General features: G+C 48.6%; 1 protein-coding gene across 3 annotated transcripts in view; it reads right to left on the bottom strand.

The window, feature by feature from the left end:
• Window positions 1-3,875: 3,875 nt before the first annotated feature.
• Window positions 3,876-10,699, bottom strand: part of Pmfbp1 (polyamine modulated factor 1 binding protein 1) — a 48,785-nt gene continuing 41,961 nt past the window's right edge. For all 3 annotated transcript variants that reach the window (XM_015992953.3, XM_042277671.2, XM_076572130.1), the window contains exons 15-21: window positions 10,248-10,412; window positions 9,587-9,754; window positions 9,102-9,269; window positions 8,245-8,342; window positions 7,734-7,808; window positions 4,656-4,891; window positions 3,876-4,125 (exon numbers count right to left, since the gene is read on the bottom strand). In XM_015992953.3, coding sequence (XP_015848439.1) covers window positions 4,109-4,125; window positions 4,656-4,891; window positions 7,734-7,808; window positions 8,245-8,342; window positions 9,102-9,269; window positions 9,587-9,754; window positions 10,248-10,412 — 927 coding nt within the window. In that variant the 3' untranslated portion in view covers window positions 3,876-4,108. The remainder of the gene's footprint in view (window positions 4,126-4,655; window positions 4,892-7,733; window positions 7,809-8,244; window positions 8,343-9,101; window positions 9,270-9,586; window positions 9,755-10,247; window positions 10,413-10,699) is intronic.

The following is a 10,699-nucleotide window of genomic DNA, read 5'->3' as shown; positions in this document are numbered from 1 at the left end:
TATCCAGTACCTGTTGTTTAAGGCTGTCCTTTCCCCACTGAATGGTCTTGCTACCCTTATCAAAAATCATGTGGCCTTAGGCAAGTGTATTTGGGCTCTTTTGTGCTTCTATTGATCAATAGGACTGTCTTTGTGACAGGACCACTCTGTTTTGATCACTATAGCTTTGTAGGCTCAGGGGTTAAGAATACTTGCTGTTCTTGCAGAGGACCCAGGTTCAATTCCCCAGTACCCACATGATGGCTTGCAAACGTCTGTAGCTCCAGTTCCAGGGGCTTTGACACCCCCGCCCCCACTTCTGGCATGTATACATGGCATACAAGCAATATATCTATACACATAAACATTTTTAAAAAAGTTTTAAAATTGGAACATGAATCTTCAGCTTTATTTTTCCTTTTTAATGATTGTTTTGAGTTCCCTTGAAATTATGTGAATTTTAGCATGGATTTTTCCATGGTTTGCTCAGCAAGCATGTTAACCTGCTCCATTAGTTGTTCAGTTGTGATAAAATACCATGACCAAGGCAACTTAAAGAAGAGTTTGTTTGAGAGATAGAAGACCATCACAGTGAGGTGGAAGTCTAGCAGCCAGTGGTAGGCATATTGGCAAGAGCAGGAAGCTGAAGTTTGTCTTTAAATGTAAGTGGGAGGTAGAGAGGGCAAGCAGGAAGTGGGATGAGGTTATTGATTCTCAGAGCCCACCACAAGTGACGCACTTTCTCTAGCAAGATTGCACCTCCTAAACCTCCCCAAACAGGTATCATTGGTGCAAAAGGTATCATTGGAATTTTGATAGAAGTTGTACCAAATCTATAAATCCATTTGGGTAATGTCAGCACAAGTTTTCCAGTTCATGAACATGGACTATGTTTCTATTTATGTCTGCTAAACAATGTTTTATAGTTGTCCTTGTATCAGTCTTTCCCCGTTAGTAGTTGAGTTTCTATTGCTATGATAGAACACTATGACCAAAAACAACTTGAAGAAAAGGTTTATTTCATCTTACAGCTTGTAGTCCATCATCCAGAGAAGTCAGGGCAGGACCTTGGAGGCAGGAGCTGATGCAGAGGCCATGAAAGGGTACTGCTTACTGGCTCACTCCCCATGGCGTGTTTATCCTGCTTTCTTAGAGAACCCAGACCAGTCCAGGGATGGCATTGCCCATGGTCATCAATCAAGAAAATATACCACAGATCTGTCCACAGACCAATCTGCTGGGGTATTTTCTCAGCTGAGGTTCCCTCTTCCCAAATGACTGTAGCCTGCATCAAGTTGACATGAAGACTAGCACAACCCACTTGGCTAATTGCAATTTTTTTGTTTTGTTTTCTAGGCTGGCCTTCAACTGTGACCCTCTTACCTCAGCCTTCTGGGTGTTGGGTTACAGTTATGCACCATCATGCCTGATGTATTTGATTCTTTGCATGCTGTAGTAAATGGCACTATTTTTGTAATCTCCCGACTGTTCATTATTAGTATATAGAAATGTAACTGAGTTTTGTGCATTGCCTTTTATCCTGCTGCTTTACTGAACTGGTTTACTATAGCAGGTGTTTTCTTTTGTATGTCTGGAATGTGTAGGATTTTTTTTTTCCTTTTCTGAGACAGGGTCTTGAATGCCTCAGCCTGTTCTCAGACTTCCTTTGTAATCAGAGAGGACCATGGATTCCTGATCTTTCTCCATCTGCCTTCTGCGGTGCTGGGGATTGAACCCAGAGCCTAGTGCATGCTCAGGAAGCACTGTACTGGCTAAGCTACATTCCCAGCATAGGGTTTTCCACATGTAAAATACGATCTGTGAACAGACATAATTAGTAGTCAGTTCTCTGCATTCACCTTACTGAGGCAGGCTCTCTCTTAATCTGTCAGGCTGCATGCTCCAGGCTGGCCCATGTACTTTCTGGAGAGTCTGCCTCCCATCATGCTGAGGGAGTGCTGGATTACAGATACATGCCGCACCATCCAGCTTTTTATGTGGGATCCAGGCATGGAATTCAGGTTTGCTCAGCAAGCACGATAACCTGCTCCATTAGTTGTTCAGTTGTGATAAAATACCATGACCAAGGCAACTTAAAGACGAGTTTGTCTAAGAGATAGAAGACCATCACAGTGAGGTGGAAGTCTAGCAGCCAGTGGTAGGCATATTGGCAAGAGCAGGAAGCTGAAGTTTGTCTTTAAATGTAAGTGAGAGGTAAAGAGGGCAAGCAGGAAGTGGGATGAGGTTATTGATTCTCAGAGCCCACCCCAAGTGACGCACTTTCTCTAGCAAGACTGCACCTCCTAAACCTCCCCAAACAGTGTCAGCGACTAGAGACAAAGTGTTCAAGTATCTGAGCCTATGGGGGAACCTTCTCGTTTAAACTGCTACACCTGCTGAGCCATCTTGCCAGCTCCCCTTTCTAATCTGGAAATCTTTTATTTCTTTTTCCTGCCTAAGCACTCTGGCTACAGTGACTAGAACTGTGCTAAATTCAAGGGGTCCAAGTGGGCATCCTGGTTCTCGATCTCAGAGGAAACCTGGGAGCTTTGAGCACGCAGCTGTGGTTTTACAAAATGTGTTTCCACAACCATGTCTTTTCAGTGTCAGATATTAAATGGTTTTGTAGAGACTGACTTCTTTGGTTATGTATCAAGGAACAAACACTTAGCTTCCCCGTCTTTCTCCGGCATTCTCTAAGTCTATCCTCTCTGCCTCCACAGGTCTCCTGCCTGCCTGAGCTTGCACAGCTAGGTGACCGGGTGAAATAGTAAAGTGTTTCTACCTCCTTGCTTCCCATCATGCACCCCTGCTTTGATTGGATACAATCACCTCCACAGAGAGGGAGAGACAGCTTTGAATACTATGTGACGCAGTGTCCAGAGCTTGCAATTTTGGCTGACGTATATATGAAATATCTTCTTGAAATATGGAGATAACCCTGTCTTTGTAGTAGACTGGACTGTGGACTTTAAGGATATTGAACTTGTGTTTGAATATAGGGGCCGTACCTAAGACGAGGATGCACATCTTGGTGTTTTTCCTTTTTAGTTCTGCTTTTTGCTAGAAAACAAAAGCTAATCTAAGCCAAGTTGGGGACAAAATCAGAAGACCTTCAGCAGATGGCCATCAAACACCACAAGAGACGTTTCCAGAGCCTCCCAGTACCCACTTCTTTGCACACAGGAGATTAGTCCTTCTGCATCCTGGCAAGGTTGAAACATCATGATTAGCAGTGTGTTTTCTTGGCCCTGATTTGGCTGGGAGGGAGGCAAGAGCATCTGAGAACCATCGCCCACCAGTGCCTTCTCCCTTCCTCTTCCTACCCTCTCAGAAATGCAAGCTTTTCCATTTATTCCTCTTCGTTTACCCAGGTAGCCATTTGTCTCTGTTTCCTATAGACTGGAAATATAAATTCCAGACATGTACTCCGCTTAACAAAATCCTACCACAATAAAGTAGTTAAGCCGTCCTTGGAGTTTGTTATAATGGAATTTTACTTGTATTGTCCTGGCCGGGGGAAAAAGTAAACTTGTTAAAAGGAGGAATGTAATATGGCAGCCAGGGAGGAAGCAGATGGTGTGCCCACCCTTTCCCACTTGGAAAATGCATCACTTATTTCTAGCACTTTCTTTTGGGTCCTAGAATTGTTTTCCTTTTTGGGGAAAAAAAGGTTTCTAGATTTTTTTCTATTTAAAATTCCAGACAGAGATTAAAAAGGGGGAGCACTAATTCCCTCTTTTTGGTTTAAAAACCTAATCCAGGTAACCCAGAGGCTTGCTTTGCGAAGACTTTCTCCCACAGAAGTAAAGAGACCAGAATGCTGGGCATCTGGAGCACACAGGGATGAGCAGGTCGCCGGGATGGGTAGTGCACAGACACCAGGAGCTAGCTCATAGAAGCTGTGTGTTTGTGTCTTTATTACGGAGTCTGGGCCTGGAGGTGGGAGTGGGTACCACAGCTCACTCCATTTCAGGGAGTAGACAAACTCAGTAAGGCAATAACATCTGATAAACCAGGCAGGGCCTTGAGAGATGACTGTAGGAGCCGATCCGGTCGAGAGAGAGGGGTCGGAGCTCGCTGTCCTCTGAAAATGTGTAGGAATGGTGCTTAGAGCAAGGAGCCGATTCTAGCAATATGAGGAGCCTGGGGAAACAGGGAAGAAACAAAGGTTTAATTTGAGGAGAAATGAATGGGTGACTTCTTGAGGACCAGCGTCATGGCCAGAAAGCTCTGTTGGAGGGTGACATCTCCCTTCTGGGGCTTCATGGACTAAAGAGGTGGTAGGAACAGTAGGGCATAGGCTGGGGCTGAGTGGAGGGCTGGGTACTCCTGTGGGATGTCCAGCCAGTAAGAGAAGGAGGAAGTCTATTCTTCCTTTCCCTCTTTCCCCTCCACCTCACAGTGGGACTGAGTCCAGGGAGGAGACAAGTCTGTGATGTGAGGCCCTCGGGTATCACCCAGTTCTCAGATCTGAGGGTCGGTAATTTGTCTTCTTCATCTACAGGTGTGGAAGGAATGAGCACTATGAACGGGGGTCTCTAGTAACCTGTTTCCTTCCTGTATGAATTCTAATCCAGTGTCTTTTTGGAGAACGAGGTCACATTATTGCTGTTTTGGCTCATGGGTTAGAGAAAGGAGACATGACAGTAGCAAAGAGCAAGTGGCGCACGTACCCGTGAAGTGGGGCACCCCGATGTACTTGTTGATGTCCACTTTGGTTGTCGTGTCCTGGGGTATTCCTCTCCAGCCTAGTGAGCTGCACAGTTTCCCCTTTTGGGAGGATTCCAGTTTGCTTGGGCCTAGGGCCCTGCCGCAGATCCTCGTGTGTCCCGCCTTTTTCTTCTCTTCTATCTCATTCTTCAGCTTTTTGTTTTCCTGCTGCAGATGGACCATGACATTGTGGAGGTGGCTGTGGGAGGAGAGGGAAGTGAGGAGGGCAGGGGGCCGTTGGATATGTGTGGCTCCTTGCCGGAAAGAACCCAGAGGGCATCGCAGGAGCGGGGTGAGGAGGGCCCACCTCTTCAGAGCTGGGTTCTCACATACACCCTGTGTAAGTGGAAGCCCATCTGTGTCCCATGGAAGAGGCTCAGACCTGGGGGTGAGGAAGACCAGGAAGAGGACCCACTCTGCCAGTTCTGGGCTTCATGTCTATGTTTTTGATGGGGACAATTAAGCCTGCCTTATCTGGGGTTTGTGGAAGGATTCAGTTTGAAAAATGATGGAAATGTGGTACATGAACCAGAAGGCTGCTCTGGACAGTTCTGACTGTGTATGCGCATAGCGTTCTTTGTGTGGGAAATGCACTCACCCAAAGCCAGCACCCTAGTTCTCTCTGTTCCCCTTTCCGAAGAGCAGAGAGTACAGGTCCCTGGCTCTGTGGAGAACACGGCCAAATTTTTCCTTCTCATTTTACAGATGAGTTGGTAGAGGCAGGGATATAGGGCAGAGGAAAGATAATGTAGTGTCTTCTCCATGACTCAACAGATGGCAGCTATTATCAACCTATGGATTTCTCCTAACAAATCTTTTTTTTTTTGTTTTGTTTTGTTTTTCGAGACAGGGTTTCTCTGTGTAGCTTTGCGCCTCTAACAAATCTTGAGAGCAGTAGATGATGGAAAACTCTATGGGGACAGGGGACGACATTTGGCCTCCGGATTAATCTCTCTACAAATGGCTCTATCACTACAGATAGACCCTGGCTTGATACTTAAGTTGAGGAGTGCCTGTATTCTCAGCTCGTGAGGTCTTAGGAAGGAAGATTAAGTAAGTCAACGTGTGCAAAACACACTTGGGGTGCACAAATAAAATTTCACCACGTGGCGCCAGCTGCCGCCAAGGGAGAAGCAAGATGCCAGCAGACTGGTAAGCCACGGCCACGTGGCACAACTCATAGATACATAGAAATGGGGTATGTTATAAGAGCTAGCTAGCAAGAATTCTTAGCCATAGGCCATGCGGGTTGTAAATAATATAAGCCTCTGTGTGTTTACTTGGGACTGAGCGGCTGCAGGGCCATGGGTGAGAGAGATTTGTCTGGATTGCCGGGGCCGGGCGGGACCTGAGAAAACTTTTGACTATGTACACTGCTTCCCATGTGCTGAATAACAGAACATTAGTTGTGTTATTATTGTTATTATTATTATTATTATTATTATTATTATTATTATTAAAAGATAAAACCAGGGAAATTCAAGAATGAGTTCATGGTGAAATGGCTCTTTCTGGAACTTGATAAAATATAAGGAAATGTGGAGTTACCTGTTGCTTTATAATTTTTTGGCAGTCCTAGGGATTGTGCCTAGGGTCTTGCTCAAGTCATACAAGTGGTATTCTACCACTAGACTATGTCCATGACCTTTTTTTTTTTCCAATTAAAAAAATTTTGAGACAAGGTTTCACTAAATTACCCAGGCTGGCCTTGAACTAGATCTATAGCCCAGGCAGGCCTTAAACTTGTGGTGGCCTGTGCCACTGGGTATGGAGCTTTTGAGATCATGACAACTGCTTTTTTTAGTTAAATATTTGATAAAATGTTTTTTTTTTTTTTTTTTTTTTTTTAAATTTCATTAGAAAGTGTCATGGTCCTTTTTAGAGGTAATCACGTGACAGGATGGATCCTCAGCCTCTTACTGGTCACATGCTTTACCCACTTGCTTTCTGCAAATCTGGCCTCTTCTCCTGTAGCCCCCCAGTCCATGTGCCACTGGGCTGGAGGCCAGGTCTGGTATGGCCTACACTCCCTAGCTCTCCGTCCTCTCCTCTGTCAGTGTCTCTGCTGTCTTGTTTCTGTCTCTGTCAGTGTCTCTGCTGTCTTGTTTCTGTCTCTGTCAGTGTCTCTGCTGTCTTCTTTCTATCTCTACCCATGGCTCTGCTGTCTTCCACATCCCACACAGCCTCCTCCTGCTCTTGGTGTCTTATTCTCCATGTCACAGTTCTGTTCTCTCCTTCAACTCATTGTCCAACTTAAGGTCAAAGCCCGGGACAGAGCTTGCTTGCTCCTGGGAGCCACAAATGGATGCCAGGTGTGAGAGACACGGACGCCCCTCAGCCTTCACAGCAGAGTTTGAGGCAACTGCTGCTTGGCCAATGTTGTCACAAGCAATCCCTCTCCAGACCCTCCTAGAATGCCAAGCATGGTGTGTCCCTGGAAAAAGCTTGGGAAGCACTGTCCTAGGCCCTGTCTGAAGCAGCCTATGTTTAGACTGTCGTTTCTTGGTCTCTGGTCTCTGACTTCCTGTCGTCCCATGCCTCACTCTCGGTGGATGGACCTTTGACCAGGTGGTGAAGCAGGATCACAAGGGAGAGTGGGGCTTGAAGTACAGGAGCCCCAGTTTCCTGAGGGGCAGTGAAGCTCCTTTAACCCGGACGTCCCACCTTGAGCTGTTCCACAGAGAGTCATGGCTTCCACGCTCCCTTGTTCACGGACCTCCAGTACAGTCACTCGGTCCCTACCACAGCCTGCCTGCAGTGCCCACTCCCTTCCCAGTGCTCTCTGCCTCTGAACACCAAGGAGGTGAGCGGAGGAAGGAGGTGGAGGTTTCATCCCCTCACTGAATTGCTGTTGAGGGAGAGACTTAAGGTCCAGTGTAGTCAAGTGACATACCAGTGTTGCTTAGGAACTGTTTCAGGTCTCAGGGTCCTTCCAGATCTTTCCTCCCCTCCCCCCCGGGGGGGGGGGGCTAGTCCCCGTACAGAATGTCAGTCAGCCAGGGGTGGTCCCAAGGGACAACAGTGCAGGGAGACAAACTTACTCCTTTTCTCCGGTAAGCTTGGCGATGTACTTGACCTGTTCTCGCAGCTTGTTCCCCAGTTTCTCATTGGCAATCCTGTCATAAAACACACGGGAAAGATGGCTCTTCCCTAGATGGGTGAGAAGTTGACCGATGGGCACTGGCCCTTCCCAGCAGGGTTTCTGCTTGTTCCTTGGCCCCCACCACCTCGTCCCCGAGCGGGAGCCTTCTGAGGACTCACATTCAGATGATCGCATACATTTTCAAAGGAATGGGTTCAAGGGATCCACATGAGGCTGGATCCCATCTTGGGAAGAGGAAGCGTGTAGCTCAGTGAGGTGTGCCTTGCACTGGGTGCTGCTGCCCTGTCCCTCTGCTACAGGCTTTGCGAACCTGCCTGGAGGGGTGAGACCCCTCTGACTGGCAACCCTTGCGTGTGCGTGAGTTCTCGGCAGGCGTGTGTGACTGGTCGCGGTGGTTCTCGGTTCGGCCCGGCCTTGGGACCCGCCCTCCTTTGGTCTGGAATACTTACTTCTGCTCCTTTGCCCACTGTTCCATGTTGCACATGATCTGATCGTTGTCCCGGTGGAGCCTACAGTTCTCTTTGGTTGTTGTTACCCTCTGGGGCGGCTTTGCGGACAAGAAGAAAACGAGACTATAAGGGATGGGAACACCGACTGCCATCTCCCTCCCCCAAATCTGGATTCTTCTTTCTGAGGGGAAAAAAACATCAACTCTGCTACCCAACCTGAGGCCAGAGTTGCCACAGGCAGGACCTTCATTCCACACGGTGGTGCTGTGCCCGAGAGACACCATTCCTCACAGACACCATGGACCTGGACACTTACAGTAACGGCTCTCAGACAAATGGCGGCGATGTGACTTGTTCTAACATGGTGTTCTGAGCGGATGTCATAACAAATGCAAGAATCAGGAAAAAGAGGCACTTCTTTTAAATTTGAACAAGGGCCCTGGGGCCACCCCAAGATGTCCCAAGACTTCATGCCATGAATGGCACTGCTTGGGTTGCTGGAGGTGGGGGCATACCTCCAGGGCCACTTAACCAGTTGGATGGCAAAAACCTGACAGGATGTGCCCAGAAGAGGGCGAACTAGGGGCTGTGAGTGGCAGCTGATGTACCCGAGTCTTGTTGAGAGTCTTGGTCAATGTCTATCAGCAAAACCACAGGGAAACAGGTGAGTTGAGAGGTGGCTGGAAGTATCCAGATTCTGCTTCCTGCAGAACAGCGTGTGTGTGTGTGTGTGTGTGTGTGTGTGTGTGTGTGTGTGTGTGTGTGTGCGCTCGTGTGTTTCCTTGTTCCTGGCATCCCCCATGACTCCCCAGTCAGGAAGGGTGGAGAGCAAGTGATAGAATCCAGACCGTGCCCACCTCCTTCTCATCTGCAAGGAGGCTCTCTTTCAGGGTCGCCATCTCCTCCTGGAACTCCCGGAGCTGCGACTCCTTAGCCGCCAGCATCTTGAGGTCACTCTGGTGCTGCTTCTGCCACTGCAGCACCTGGTTGCTCATCTCCTCCAGTTTCTTGTCAAAGTTGTGCACCTGCTCAGGAGTGCAGAGTGAGGGGGAGGGCAGGGGCAGGACCAGGCGGGGTGGAGGAGGGTGCCCTCTCCATGCTGGAAGCTTGGCTTGGCGTGTAGGAGTGTGTGTGTGCCTTTTATCTCTAGTGACCAGCAGAGGGCGCCCCTGCTCTGACCTTCCTGCCTGCCTGTCATTACGGAAGCGGAGAAGGTGGGGCGAGCGTGAACCCAGTAGCCAAAGGGTATGGTTGAGTGCTAAATAATTCTGCATGCAAAAGGTGACCTTGTGGACCTCTTAACAGGAAGGCGGCCCGAGCCCCACCCCCACCAGCCTCTCACCTCTAGCTCACTCTGCTGGTGGAAGCCCTGCAGTTTTTTTAACTCCATGTTGAGCTTTTTCATCCTTTCCTCGTAAGCTATGATTTCATCTTCCAGCTGAGCTTTCCTCTCCTGGGCCTGTTGCAAGCTGCGCTGCAGGCTCTTTGTCTCGGAGGTCGTATGCGTGAGCTTCCGGCAAAGACAGAGGGCGTTAGCGTGGCCACCAGGGCCGTTGGCCTTCTCTGCTGAGTCTTGAGTGCAGAGGGTCCCAGGCCCTCCCTGTCCTCTGCCCACAGTGGTGCTGGTGTTCCAGAGGGGTAGGGAGGGACAGTGGTTGGTTTTCTGCACCTCCTTCCCCGGTTTTCATCCCCTCCTTTCATTTCCTTTCTTCCTACTCCTATCCACTGGTCAGCAGAGATGACGCATGAATTTCCCGGCCAGACCACGTCCCTGAATCACCCGTCAGTGGGAAGACTTGTTAGACATTGCCATCTCTGCCACCCCACAACAAATGCAAGGATAACAGCGTAGAAAGCTAGGAGAATGTAGGGCAGACACCCCTGTCTAGGCAAGGGTTGAGACGCCCTGAGGACTGTCAGTCTTATAAGAATTGGCTTCTGCCCACTCACAGTCCCTGAATTTCTTTGACTACTTCCTTGGCGAAGAGTAGGTGGGGCCTCACCTTCTCCAGGGCTTGTGTCAGGTCGTCTTGGCAGATGCCTGACTTCCGCAGAACTTCTTCGTAGGCTTCTTTGCTGACCATGTTCTGGAGGCAGTTCTTCTCTTTCTGTATAGCTGCGTCCAGCTGTGCCTGCAGAATCATGATGGCCTCTTTCTGGCGGCCTATCTTTAGGGAACAAGAACATCACTGTCAACGGCGGCTGTTCCTGGCCACAGATGTAGGACTGCAGGAGGCAGACAAGAGTTGGGCTCTCCGTCGCACTCGGCTGAATATCTGTGTTCATGCTCACATCTCCATCCCACTGTTAGGAACTGCAGAGTTCCTTCCAAATTTCCCTGTATCTCTCCAGCCATATTTCCCTTTTTGGCTACCATGCCTCCAACATAAACAGCACTGGGACACTCTAACTCATGGAATATGTTTCACAGATACAAAGACGTCAGTCTGGGCCA

Source organism: Peromyscus maniculatus, chromosome 5, assembly GCF_049852395.1.
Source record: "Peromyscus maniculatus bairdii isolate BWxNUB_F1_BW_parent chromosome 5, HU_Pman_BW_mat_3.1, whole genome shotgun sequence".
NCBI lineage: Eukaryota > Metazoa > Chordata > Mammalia > Rodentia > Cricetidae > Peromyscus > Peromyscus maniculatus.
Note: the sequence above shows the minus strand (reverse complement) of the source record. Positions and strands in the feature narration are given on the sequence as shown.